The sequence below is a fragment of the Aquarana catesbeiana genome, linkage group LG07, assembly GCF_042186555.1.
Source record: "Aquarana catesbeiana isolate 2022-GZ linkage group LG07, ASM4218655v1, whole genome shotgun sequence".
Lineage (NCBI taxonomy): Eukaryota > Metazoa > Chordata > Amphibia > Anura > Ranidae > Aquarana > Aquarana catesbeiana.
The window spans coordinates 305,803,124-305,817,272 of record NC_133330.1 but is presented as its reverse complement, the minus strand read 5'-3'; the positions used below and the strand labels follow the sequence as shown (position 1 = coordinate 305,817,272).

Below are 14,149 nucleotides of genomic sequence, written 5' to 3'. Positions count from 1 at the left end.
AGCGAATGGAGGAGATGTGGCTGGAGGCTGGGAAGCGAACGGAGGAGATGTGGCTGGAGGCCAGGAAGCGAACGGAGATGTGGCTGGAGGCCGGGAAGCGAACGGAGGAGATGTGGCTGGAGGCCGGGAAGCGAACGGAGGAGATGTGGCTGGAGGCCGGGAAGCGAACGGAGGAGATGTGGCTGGAGGCCGGGAAGCGAACGGAGGAGATGTGGCTGGAGGCCGGGAAGCGAACGGAGGAGATGTGGCTGGAGGCCGGGAAGCGAACGGAGGAGATGTGGCTGGAGGCCGGGAAGCGAACGGAGGAGATGTGGCTGGAGGCCGGGAAGCGAACGGAGGAGATGTGGCTGGAGGCCGGGAAGCGAACGGAGGAGATGTGGCTGGAGGCCGGGAAGCGAACGGAGGAAATGTGGCTGGAGGCCGGGAAGCGAATGGAGGAGATGTGGCTGGAGGCCGGGAAGTGAATGGAGATGTGGCTGGAGGCCGGGAAGCGAATGGAGGAGATGTGGCTGGAGGCCGGGAAGCGAATGGAGGAGATGTGGCTGGAGGTGGAGTCAGTGTGGTTGGAGGCTGAGGATAGAGGGGAGGCCGGGGTCAGTGTTGTTGAAGACAGAGGAGGATAGAGCGGAGGCTGGGGTCAGTGTGGTTGGAGGCTGAGGATAGAGCGGAGGCTGGGGTCAGTGTAGGGGAGGTCTGGTTGGAGGCTGGGGACAGTGTAGGAGAGGTCTGGTTGGAGGCTGGGGACAGTGTAGGGGAGGTCTTGCTGGAGGCTTGGGACAGTATAGAGGTTTTTTTAGACAAGAGACAATGTACAGTACAGTGTGGAGGGGGGTCTCAGTGGAGGCTGGCAATGGAATGAGGGAGATCTGGTTAAAGGCTGGGGACAGAATGGAGCAGTTCTGTTTGGAGGCTGGGGACAGTTTAGAAGAGTTCTAGTTTGAGACAGGTGGGAGCATAGAGGAGGTCTGGTTGGAGGCTGAGGACACGAAGGTTTGGATGGAGGCTGAGGAAAGTGCAGAGGTGTTTTTGGAGACCAGAGACAACATACAGCACAGTGTGGAGGAGATCCCAGTGGAGGTTGGTGATGGAATGAGGGAGATCTGGGTAGAGGCTGGGGACAGAATGGAGTAGTGCTTGTTAGAGGCCAGGGATAGTAGGGAGGAGATAGTAGATGAGTTCATTTTGGAGGCCGGTGTCAGTGTGGAGATCTTGTTGGAGGCCGGGGAGTAAATAGAGATCTGCTTGGAGGAAATCTGGTTGGAGGCCGGGAAGCGAATGGAGGAGATGTGGCTGGAGGCTGGGAAGCGAACGGAGGAGATGTGGCTGGAGGCCAGGAAGCGAACGGAGGAGATGTGGCTGGAGGCCAGGAAGCGAACGGAGATGTGGCTGGAGGCCGGGAAGCGAACGGAGGAGATGTGGCTGGAGGCCGGGAAGCGAACGGAGGAGATGTGGCTGGAGGCCGGGAAGCGAACGGAGGAGATGTGGCTGGAGGCCGGGAAGCGAACGGAGGAGATGTGGCTGGAGGCCGGGAAGCGAACGGAGGAGATGTGGCTGGAGGCCGGGAAGCGAACGGAGGAGATGTGGCTGGAGGCCGGGAAGCGAACGGAGGAGATGTGGCTGGAGGCCGGGAAGCGAACGGAGGAGATGTGGCTGGAGGCCGGGAAGCGAACGGAGGAGATGTGGCTGGAGGCCGGGAAGCGAACGGAGGAGATGTGGCTGGAGGTGGAGTCAGTGTGGTTGGAGGCTGAGGATAGAGTGGAGGCTGGGGTCAGTGTGGTTGGAGGCAGAGGACAGAGGGGAGGCCGAAGTTGGTGTGTTTAGAGGCTGAGGACAGTGGGGACGCGGCAGTCAGCAGGTTGGAGGCTAAGGAGGAAAGAGGGGAGGCCGGGCTTGGTGTGGTTGGAGGCTGAGGACAGAGGGGAGACCAGAGGCTAAATATAAAGGGGAGGCCGGGCTCGGTGTTGTGGTTGGAGGCTAAGGACAGAGGAGAGGCCGGGCTTGGTGTGGTTGGAGGCTGAGGACAGAGCAGAGGCCGGGGTCAGTAGGTTGGAGGCTGAGGGGGACAGAGGAGAGGCCAGGCTTGGTGTGGTTGGAGACTAAGGACAGAGTGAAGGCCGGGGTCAACAGGTTGGAGGCTTAGGAGGACAGAAGGAAGGCTGGGCTTGGTGCGGTTGGAGGCCGGGGTTAGCAGGTTGGAGGTTTAAGAGGATAGCAGGGAGGCTGGGCTCGATCTGGTTGGAGGCTGAGGGGAAGCCGGGCTCGATCTGGTTGGAGGCTAAGAACAGAGGGGAGGCCAGGCTCGGTGTGGTTGGAGGCTGAGGGGAGGCCAGGGTCCCGCAAGCCGTGAACACCGGAGGGAGGGGTCACGCTCGGCGTCTCCCGTAACAACGCCCCGCCCCTTTGTCCGTGCAGTCGGGCCGCTGGGACGTCACTTCCGGTGGAGCGCTTCTAGACGTGTGGCGGAGGCGGCGGCTGGAGCGGAGAGTAGAGACGGACAGAGCCGGGAAGCGGCCTCCCCCCAGCACGCAGCGCCACCCCCCGCCCCGAGTCCCCCAGCCATGGGCAACGCCGCCACCGCCAAGAAAGGGAACGAAATCGAGAGCGGTGAGTTCGGCCTGAGAGGCCCGGGGGGGTGGGGGGACGGCTAGGAAACACCGAGGCTCCGGGGGACACACAGGCCGGAGGGGGGGGGTCAGGTCACTCCGGGAGCAACAGTTTCCCATAGCAACCAGTCACAGCCCTCTTATACTGAGGAAGCTGATTGGTTACCGTGAACAACATCTTCACCCTCCACTCACCATCCTCAGAGGGGAGTGTTGCCCATAGCAACCAGTCTGATTTCATTGACATTAGTGGTGTTGATGTTGCTCTCCATGTTTGTCCCCCCTGATCGTGTCTCCGAGGGGCTCTTCATGTACAGCCGACCCCCCACAACAGGTTGTAGTGTCAGAAATAAAAACATTTCTTCATACGTTTTGTTCAGCGCTTTGCAAACTGTTGGTGCTCCATAAATCCTGTATAATAATAATATATTAGTAATGTGGTCTCACTACTACGGCGTCACTTTTTTAGTAAGCCTTTGTATACATGAATAGTGAAATCGATCAAGTGTCACAATCCGATTGTATGATCTCTCTGCAACCTTCACTGGCCGTATTCTCCACAATCTGTGTGATTTCTGTGTGCAGCCCTGATATCGCCATACACTGTGCAATCATATTGTAAGATGTCTGTGCAACCTTAACTGGCCCTACATTATACAATCTCCTTTTACCAACTTCAATAGACTTCCACCCCCTTCCTGCCCGGACCAGTTTTCAGCGCTGTCACACCTTGAATGATAATTGTGCGGTTATATAACACTGTACCCAAATGACATTTTTATCTTCCTTTTATTTTTTTTATTTAGACAAATATAGAATTTTTTTTTTGTGTTCTTTATCAAAACTGGGCTTTTATTTATTTTTTTTCTTGCTAAAAAAAATGAAAAAAGACCGAAATATAAAAATAAAGTTTTGTTCTTATTTACAACATTTTAGTAAGTAATTTTTCTCTTTCACTGATTGGGGGAGCGGCTGCGAGGATGGGGGGGCACCGCCTGGCATCTTTGCTGGGCACTGTTGGAGCTGCACTGATTATCTGTACAGGTCTTTTCTGTAAAAGAAAAAAAAAAAATGCCGCTGATGGGCTCTCCTTTCACGCTGTCAGTGTGCGGAAAGGAGAGCCAATAACCGGCATTTCTTTGTTTACATGTAGCTGTGATTGGACACAGCTGATCACACACGTAAAGAGCTGCGTCATCGTCTCTTTATTAAGATCGTGGATGTGCCGTGTCCCAGGGACACATTATGCCACCAATCGGGGTGAGAATGGGACGACGTCATATGAACGGGAGAGCCAGCCTGCCGCCGTCATTTGTCTATTCGGCTGGTGGGAGGTGGTGAAGCTTCTCATTCACTAAAAAAAAATGTGGTGGTATGAGCTTTGTGCAACCCTAGTATCTCCATACACTATACAATTTGATTGTATGATCTCTGTGCAACCTTAACTGGCCATATACTATATGATCTGATATAGTATAGTGCTATATGATCTGATAATACAATCTCCTTTAGAGTGGCCATACACTATACCAGTGATGGTGAACCTCGGCACCCCCAAATGTTTTGGAACTACATTTCCCATGATGCTCAGCTACACTGCAGAGTGCCAGAGAATCATGGGAAATGTAGTTCCAAAACATCTGGGGTGCCAGGGTTCCCCATCACTGCTCTATACAGTCTGATTGCATAATCTCTTAGATTTACCAAAGTGGTCAAACTTAAACAGTCCTTTCAAATTGTATCCAATCGGGCAGGTCCTTGCACTGACCTAGATTAGTGATGGTGAACCTTGGCACCCCAGATGTTTTGAAACTACATTTCCCATGATGCTCAACTACACTGCTGATTGCATGACAATCATGGGAAATGTAGTTCCAAAACATCTGTGGTGCCAAGGTTCACCATCACTGCCCTAGATCTTATATGTCTGACATACACGTTACAATCAACTTTATAGGTCTGTGAGGACCTAACTCAGCTATCCAATCAGACGGGCCCTTATACTATTTAGTCAATAATGGATAAAAAGCAGATTTAGCTTTTAAAGCACAGTTAGATTGTATAGTGTGTGTTCCAAATCGATCTCAAATCTGCTCCCACCTCATTCTCGGCCCACTCTGTCTACACTGTAGAGTAAGGGTGTCAAATATTTCATTGCTGGCTGCATCAGCATTATGGTTGCTCTCAAAGGGCCGGTTGTATCTGTAAGACTAGATGTCTGTAGCACCCCCTCCCCCTTACATCTCATGTCACGAGCCCCCCCCCCAGCATCAGAGGTCAAGGGTCCGGACCCTCCCTTACATCACAGTACACCCCCCCTTACTTTGTGCTGCTGCTGGGAAGAAGCTAGGGGCAGAGCTGGGAAGCAGAATGTGCAGGATCTGGAAGAGGACAAGAGGAGGGCTTGAGTCAGCCGCATGCTGGGACCAGGCAAGGAGGTGCAGGATCTGTAGGAGGAGTTCCGTCCTCTCAGCTGGCGAAGAGATGCTTGAGAGGGGATATGATTTAAATTTATAAATACCGTACTGGTGACCCCACAATAGGGATAAACCTTTTTCGCGGAAGGGAGTTTAATGTCACATGTGGCCACTCATTAAAATTAGAAGAAAAGAGGCTTAACCTTAAACTGCGTAGAGGGTTCTTTACTGTAAGAGCGGCAAGGATGTGGAATTCTCTTTCACAGACGGTGGTTTCAGCGGGGAGCATCGATAATTTCAAATAACTATTAGATAAGCACCTGGAACAGCAACATACAGGGATATACAATGTAACACTGACATATAATCACACACATAGGATGGACCAGTGTTAATTTTGGCAGCAAATTTTGATTTAGTTTTGGTTTTAGGACTAAGACTAAAGAGTTGCAAAACGATGGTTACTGTGAAATTGTGTGAATGTATCCATGCAGTGCATGTTATCTCAGCTTGCAGAGCTTGGATTCATTGAATGAGTTTCCCAAAAATGTAAATATTGCAGAATATACAGCCTCATGCTACATAACTAAGCTCCATTAAATGTTGAATAAACTAAATTATTAATGTATCTTAAATAGAAAACTATCTTTAGCTAGATTTTTACTCCAAATGCATTTTATTAAAATAAATTTGATAAAAATCAAAAAAATCTGAATATTTTATTAATTTTTTTATCATCGATTTTTATCCACCCTGGCTGCAGCTGTCAATTAAAAGTTAATGGCACCCCAAAAGCAGTTTGCAGAATGCAGAATGCTTGCTAAAATTGGATTGCATGGGTATGAAATGAACACCATTCTAGGGAACCTGCACCTTTTTTTTAATGCGGAGCGATTGAGCCATACAAAATCGCATGTGATTTGCACAGTAATGTGGTGCTATTCCTATTCGAATCACATCCGATGTGATGCATCAGTGTGAACCCAGCCTTAGAGAGGAGTACTGTAGCTGCTGACTTTTAGGCCTCGTTCACACCATGGTGTATAGAGGTCAGTTTTTCTGCACCGTTTTGCAAGGGCACAAAAAAACAATTGTTCTCTATGTGCCCTGTTCACACTACACTGTGTGGATTTTTTTTTGGCAGGAATCTGCAATGTGTATCCAGTTTTTTTCACGAGAAAAAAACTGACATGACATCGGCATTGGTGTGACTCGAGCACATAACTGATGAGACAACCGATGTCTCTGCAAATGAAATCTGCTTAGTTTCCCCATCAGTTCCCATGTACATATGGTGTGACCGACCCCCTAATATAAGGACTCTTACCTGCCCCAGGATCCAGCACCTTTCTCACCGATGCTGACTCTTCAAACCGCTTCAGCTTCAAGTGCAGGCGCTGGCATCTTGGGTAAGGGAAACCGGCAGTGAAGCTGCAAGGCTTCCCACTACACTTTGTGAATTTTCTTGCAGTCTTCTGGGACCTGTGATGTTTCCTAGAAGACTGCAGGCGAAGGGGGGGGGTGGGGTGGTTTGGTTGGTGAACTTTCACTCAGATTGCTGCAGCAATCCAGGTGGAAGTGGGAGCGAGTACCTGTCAACACCAGATACCCGCTCTCAAAGCCCCCCCCCCCACCCCCACCCCTAAAAAAAAAAAAAATAATATGGAGTCAAATGTACTAGAAGGGAGTGGGCATGCAGTGTACAATTTCCTTTGAGATCTGCCAACAACTGTGTAGTACAGGGTCCTGCCTGATTGGATACAAACTGACTGGACAGATTAGTTGGCTCTTTATGTAGCTAAAGTTGATTGTATAAAGTCTGTATGGTCAGATGGTAATATATGTGCTGGCATATATGTTTTGAAATTTGGTCAGTTCAGCAGGGACTGGGTAAGTTTTTATTTATGTATGGACACTGTTATTTGTACAGAAGTTGATCTACTGGTTTCCATGCTCAATCTGAGCCGCAGGCTATAGAGTGCAGCACTGATCAGTGTGTTATGATGGCAGAGAATTCACCCCACGGTCAGAACACAAGAGCTCAGCCAGGAGGATTCCTCAATCTACATCAAGTGTGTGATTGGGGGAATCGGGTCAGTTTTTTTTTTTTTTTTTTTGTTGTTTTTTTTCATTCAACTCAATGGTTGAACAAAGAAATGGGCTTGTATGGTCTGCCTTAGGTTTTACGAACATCTGTATAGTGTGAGGAGTTTAAGTGAGCAATCAATGTATATCCAGCGTGGCTATCCATCATGCTACATAGGTTGGGAAATCTTAAGCTGGTCATAGATGGAGCGATTTACTTTCCTGCAATCTGTCACTCAATTGCCCCATCATCAGTCAGTGTTGATGAGGGAATCCCTCCAGAGTGTTCTGGCTGGGGAGCGGGGGTGGCTGGGGGAGCCAACCATGCTGGGAGGGCACGCTGTGATTATTGCTAGCGGCTATAGCTGCCGGCAATAATTGCATGAAAAATTCCACAAGCTGGTTGTATCAAAGTTGATTGATCAGTTCATGTTGGGGTTGGGGGGGGGGGGGGGGGGGGGCTGCCGTAAATATACAGGTAGAAATCTAGCCCAAAAAAAAGGATTTCATTTCACTTCCTGTTTTGTGTGTGAATAGGAGACACAGATGACACATAAAACCTGGCAAGGGATTTAACCCTGCCTGCCCATACATGCTTGGAATCTTGGCCGGTCCCTGCTGAACCAGCCAAGATTCGACCAGTCTATGGCTGCCTTTATGGAAATTATACAAGCAGATTGTAACTCGAGAGGCCAACCTAAATTGTTTTATAAAGCCATTTTTTGTTTTGTTTACATTTGGATAGGGTAGGGGAGGGTTATATCCCTTGCCAGGTTTTATGTGTCACCTGTCTCTCCTATTCAGGAGATTCACTTCCTGTCCTATGCACACAACAGGAAGTGGGATGAACCCTTTTTTATTTGGCTGGATTTTTACCTGTATACCCCCCCCCCCCCCCCGCAACTCGGTGGAACTGCTTCAAAATGCAGGTCAGCACACGTTGATGTTAGGGGTGCAACGGATCAAAAAACTCACGGTTCGGATCATTCCTCGGATCAGGAGTCACGGTTCAGATCTTTTTCGGATCAACATAAAAAAATCTCCCCCACTGTAATATCCACAATCTTCCCCACTGGAATAATATATTAGCAGGGTATTGCAGGGGCATTGGCAGGGTATTGCAGGGGCATTGGCAGGGTATTGTCGGGGCATGGCAGAGTATTGGCACTGCTGCCATCCGAACTCCACCAGATCAGTACACAGAGGGGAGAGAGGAACCGGCCTCATCAAATGACGCCAGTTACAAGTGATCGCTCCGTCATTTGAGGGAGCGATCACGTGGTAAACGTCCGCCGGGTGTACCAAGATGGCCGCTGCTCCGGAGCTAGGCCGAAGCCGCGGCCTTTCCTATGGCCGAGGTCACAGAGCGCTCCGCGTATCGCGGGTATCCCGATCCGCGGAGGTTGATCCGTACGGATCACGGATCGATGACGATCCGTTGCACCCCTAGTTGATGTGCATAATGTACGCCTGAGGCATTGCGTTAAATGTCGATGTGTGTCAAGGTGGGTTATGATGCATCGAGTGTCTTATCACATATACTTTGTGCACTGGTCCAAATCTTTGGGTGGTGGTGGGTTATGGTGTGGGGTTGTTTCAGGGGTTTGGCTTGGCCCCTTAGTTCCAGTGAAGGGATCTCTAAAGGTGTTATCATACTAAGACATTTTGGACAATTTCATGTTCCAGTTTGGGGGTGGCCCCTGTGATGAGGATCATGTAAGGTCATTTCATCGACAGATGTGGCTTCAGTAGTATATAGGACAATGTTAACATTGCTGGATACATTTGTGTATATATGTTATTGGGATATACCCATATATGCCGGTTTATAAGACTACTTTTTAACCTTAAAAATGCCCCCCAAAAAATGGGGGGGGGGGGTCGTCTTATACACAGAGTATAAAATGTGAACCTTAAGAGAACTCCAGGTTTAGGACTACTTTACATATTAAGCTGGCCCAAAAGGAGCATCCCTAATCTGTCAGCCCGCTGGATGTGCGATTCATATTGTATGTAGCTTCAGCTATATACAGTATACTGCGCTGAGCCAATCACGGTGAGCAATGTATTTTATTAATGAATACAAAGCCTGCTCGGATTGGCAGAGGTTGTAACATCAACCCGCCTTTCTGACTCAGCCAATCCGAGTAGACTTTGTATTCATATACAGTATTACTGCACATCCAGCGGGCTGACAGATTAGTGGGTGTAAACCAAACAGCTGCTAGACAAGACCCCATCATGGTTCTACCAGCAAGAAGGAAATATGAAGCAAGTTTCATGCAGAAAGTTGTAAACTTTGCCAAGGAACATAATAACTGTAGTACTACAAGACAATATGGAGTAACAGAAGAGCTAGTCCGAGACTGGAAAGCAATTGAAGATGCATTTAAAGCGTATGCCACGGAGTAAGTGTGTATCAAAAAGAGGCACCCCACATTGGCCAGAACTTGAAAATCATGTAGCAGACATGGTGCACGAGCATTGTTAAAATGGTTATGTAGTGTTCCGAAACAACATTTGTATTTTTTTCACTTCAGTGGGCCAAATCTAACCCAGATTGCAGCAAAGGATTTAAGGCCACTGTATCCTGGTGTACTAGGTTCTTGGAAAGGCATAATCTGGTACTGAGGCAAAAGACCAAAATTGCACAAAAATTTCCTGCAGATCTCGATGGCAAAAAAAGTCATTTCCACCGATATGTAATACAACAGCGCAAGAAAAACGGCTATTCATTAAGTAATATCGGAAACATGAATGAAAAATTGGTCTATATCGTGCTGACATATATCAAATAGCAGCCAGCACAACACTAAGACAAGTGTAAATCGAGATATTTGAAAGATAACATTTTGTGCAGCTCAAAAACTCATGATGATAAAAATTCATATACAAACTAATATATACTGTGCAATGACCACAAAAAAAAAAACAGTGATAAGTCATGTGAAATTCACACCCAAACTAAAGTCTATGTGCCTCCCATGTAAAGTTTTTTTTTTTTAAAAATAAATATAACAGTTCTTGGATAAACAGTGAAAATGGATTACGTATCCAGAAGTGGAATTCCACGTGACATCAGTGTTCAAGTGAAGACAGACAATAGAACTTACAGCTGTTAGTGAGGAGGCTTACCGGAGTAAGAGGACTCAAATGGGCATATATATGCTCAGTGAGTCAACAAGGCACCAAAGTATGGGACCTCCATGTCTGGGTTCCAGATCAAGATGGAAGATGGTCCAATTGGTCAAGAGATGTCAGAGAAGCAATCCTCAGAAGCAGCCAACTTGTTAGACCAAATCTGACCAGCCTGCGACCAATCAAATTGACCTGTCTGCTAGAGCTGCACAATTAATCGTTAAAAAATCGTGATCTCGATTCACCTCCCCTGACGATCTCTCCTGCAGAGTTTGCCGATTCTTTCATTTAAACAAGTGGAGAGATTATCTGCTCACTCAGCTGTCAAAAGAAAACATCCGGGCAGTCTGCCAAGTTTAGAACTTGAAACATTGTAACTAACTTCCTTCTTAGATCAAAGTGATAAACTTCTCTGTGTAAACAAATAACCTGGGCAATCTGCCAAGTTTTAAACAACGTGTAAATGCAGGAAGTTTAACCACTTAAAGTCTAAATCTTTTTCTGACACTTCTTTCTTAAGTTAAAATCAATATTTTTTGCTAAAAAAAATTACTTGGAACCCCCAAACATTAGAGAATATCTATCTATCTATCTATCTATCTATCTATCTATCTATCTGTCTGTCTGTCTGTCTGTCTGTCTGTCTGTCTGTCTGTCTGTCTGTCTGTCTGTCTGTCTGTCTGTCTATCTATCTATCTATCTATCTTTAGCAGAGACCCTAGGGAATAAAATGGCAATTGCTGCAATATTTTATGTCACACTGTATTTGCCCAGCAGTCTTTCAAATGCAATTTTTTGGGAAAAAATACACTTCAATAAATTAAAAAAAAAACGAAACAGTAAAGTTAGCACAACTTTTTTGTTTTAATGTGAAGGATGATGTTACGCCGCAAGAATCGTGAGAGAATCGTGATCTATCCTCTAAGCAAAAAAATCGTGATTCTCATTTTAGCCAGAATCGTGCAGCTCTACTGTCTGCAGTCCCAAACTCTGACTTGTAAGAGTCTCCACAATGGAAGCACATGCATCACTATCTTCCATCTTGATCTGGAGCTGTGGAGGTCCTATACTTTGGTGTTTACACCATATGCCTTGTTGACTCGCTGAGCATATGCCCATTTGAATCCTCTTACTCCGGTAAGCCTTCTCACTAACTGGTGGTGGTTCTATTGTCTGTTTCTTCACTTCAACACTGATGTCACGTGGATTTCTACTTCTGGCTACACAATATGTTTTCACTGTTTATCCAAGGACTGTTATATTTATTGTTAAAAAAATTTACATGGTGGCACATGGACTTTAGTTTGGGTGTGAATTTCACATCACTTTTCACCTTTTTTTTTTTTTTTTTTTTTTTTTTTTTTTTTGTGGTCCTTGCACAGTATATATTAGTTTGTATATGAATTTTTATCATCATGAGTTTTTGAGCGCTTTCAAATATCGGAAATACGGATGAAACTCCTATGAATTTCGATATGGTTGGAAATAAAACTGTCAATTCAAAAGGTGCAAAAACAGTGTTAATTAAAACAGGACATGAGAAGTCCAGTTTTACCGTGGTACTAGCATGTACAGCTGATGGCAGCAAACTAAGACCAATGATTATTTTTAAAAGAAAAAAACATGTTGAAAATCAAGTTCCCTGTTGGAGTTTTTGTACATGTGAATGAAAAAGGCTGGATGGATAAAGAAGGGATAAAGCTATGACTTGATAATGTATAGAGTAGGCGATAAGGTGGACTTCGTTGAGAACGTAGCCTGCTGGTGTGGGGTATGTTCAGGGCTCATTTAACTACCAGCACAAAGAAAAGGCTGGCGAGAATAAACACAGATGTGGCGGTTATTCCTGCAGGATTGACCCTGTTGGTACAGCCACTGGATGAGTGCCTAAAGAAGACATTTAAAGAGGGAGTCCTGCAATTTTTTTTTTTTTTTAAAGTCAGCAGCTACAAATACTGCAGCTGCTGACTTTTAAAATAAGGACACTTACCTGTCACAGGGTCCAGCGATGTCGGCACCCGAGGCCGAACCGTCCCTCGGTCCTCGGATGCTGCTGCCGCCATCTTTGGTGTGGGAATCAGGAAATGAAGCCTTGCGGCTTCACTTCCCAGTTCCCTACTGCACATGCGCGAGTCGCGCATCGCAATCTAAATGGTCTGTGCTGTCTCTGGGACCCGTGTGTGTGTCCCAGCAGACAGAGCGGCAGGACAGGAAGAGGAATAGACTCCCGTGGGAGTCTATGCCTGGAAGTGGGTGCAAATACCTATCTTAGACAGGTATCTGCACCCCCTCCCCCCTGAAAGGTGCCAAATGTGACACCGGAGGGGGGGAGGGTTCCGAAAAGCGGAGGTTCAATTTTTGTGTGAACCTCCGCTTCACAAAAAGGAGGAAACATGCGTGCTCCACAGTTGGATGTTTTGTGTAACTTTTGTCATAAAAGCCTGGAATGATATTGATGCAGAAACAGTAATTAAGTCTTTCAAGAAGTGTGGCATATCAAATTCATTGGATGGTGTGAAGGACGAGTACTTGTGGCAAGATGAAGGGGAAGTTGAAGCCACACCATCTGATTCGGAATTAGATCAATACGATGACTGTCTTACAAATGTATCTCAAGATGTCATTGATTATGATTGATGTCAGATGATGAACATTTGAAGGATTTTAAGTACCGATAAGTCATAACCATTTTAATTACAATTATTTAAATCAAATCTGTTTTTAAATGGTGTTGCCTCGGAAGGAAGGTAGTTTTATACGGCAAGTATAGCCCAAAACCTATGTTTTAACTGGAAAATTGGGGGGGGTGGTCTTCTTATATGCCGGCATATACGGTATATGTATGGCCAGCGTTACCTGAACTGTGCTGATCTGAGCAGTGGTTTGAGAATTAAGGAATGCGTAATCAGGAGACTGTCCTTTAGTGTTTGTCATGGCAGCGTCCTCTGGAGGTGTCCATGCAGTATCCTTGTTGTCGGTGTGACTTTTAAAGTAAATTTAAAGCTTTCTACTGTCATTTAGGCCTTGTGCACGCTGGGCGTTGAGATCCTGGCGCAGGCAGAAGGCACAGGCGCACCGTCCAGCCCCGCTGCCAGAAGCCTAGTACACTCAGATTCTGAAAGCTGCTGTGGTTGGACAGTGTACAGTGGTGTTTCACATGGCGTTATGCACTCAAGGATTAATTCCCAGAATGCAGATTGCTTGTGTTCCAGATATTCGTCCTTGGGTGCATACTGTCCTAAACATTAGTACTACTCAATGCACTGTTCAGCTACATCAGCTTTCTGTGTCTCATAAAGTTTAACTGGCTGTCGGCAATGAGGCTGTGCATGCACCTAAACCCCAGGATCTCGTGCATCTGGGCTTAAAGCCCAGTGTGCATATGTGGCCTTTATACATTCCACGTCTGAAAGTGTATCAAGGAATCTGATTATATGCTGTAGACAATTTAGAGATAGGGAAACCCTATAGGGCTCATTTCCACTATGCAATGTGAAGCCGTTTATCTTTTTGTACTAGTGCTGAACTGTGTGCAGATGGCCTATATAAGTGAATAGATATGCAGTTTGATAGGTACGCAGAGATGGGTGCACTCCCCCCATCGCAGAGCGTGTGTGTGGCCATACACCCGTCTCTATATATCTGTCAGACTTGGCTGTACAGGAGAGTCCATCCAGCTGATGTGTCTCTATTCATATATATAGGCAACCTGCACATAGCTCAGCCCTAATATAAAAAGAGAAACAAATGACTCTTCATGGGGCTGAGCGCCTGTGTGAATGAGCCCTTTTTTGTTAACTTAAAGCGGAGTTCCACCCAATAATGAAATTTCCACTTTAAGTGCAGGTGACCCCCTGACATGCCACATTTGGCATGTCATTTTTTTTTGGGGGAGGAGCGGGTACC

The 14,149-nt window shown here is 46.6% G+C and overlaps 1 protein-coding gene across 1 annotated transcript in view; it reads left to right on the top strand.

Moving 5' to 3' along the window:
• The first annotated feature begins 2,393 nt into the window (after positions 1-2,393).
• The window catches only part of PRKACB (protein kinase cAMP-activated catalytic subunit beta), a 165,191-nt gene continuing 153,435 nt past the window's right edge, over positions 2,394-14,149 (top strand). Inside the window, exon 1 of the mRNA XM_073593650.1 lies at positions 2,394-2,604. Within this exon, the coding sequence (XP_073449751.1) occupies positions 2,559-2,604 (46 nt within the window). The 5' untranslated portion in view covers positions 2,394-2,558. The remainder of the gene's footprint in view (positions 2,605-14,149) is intronic.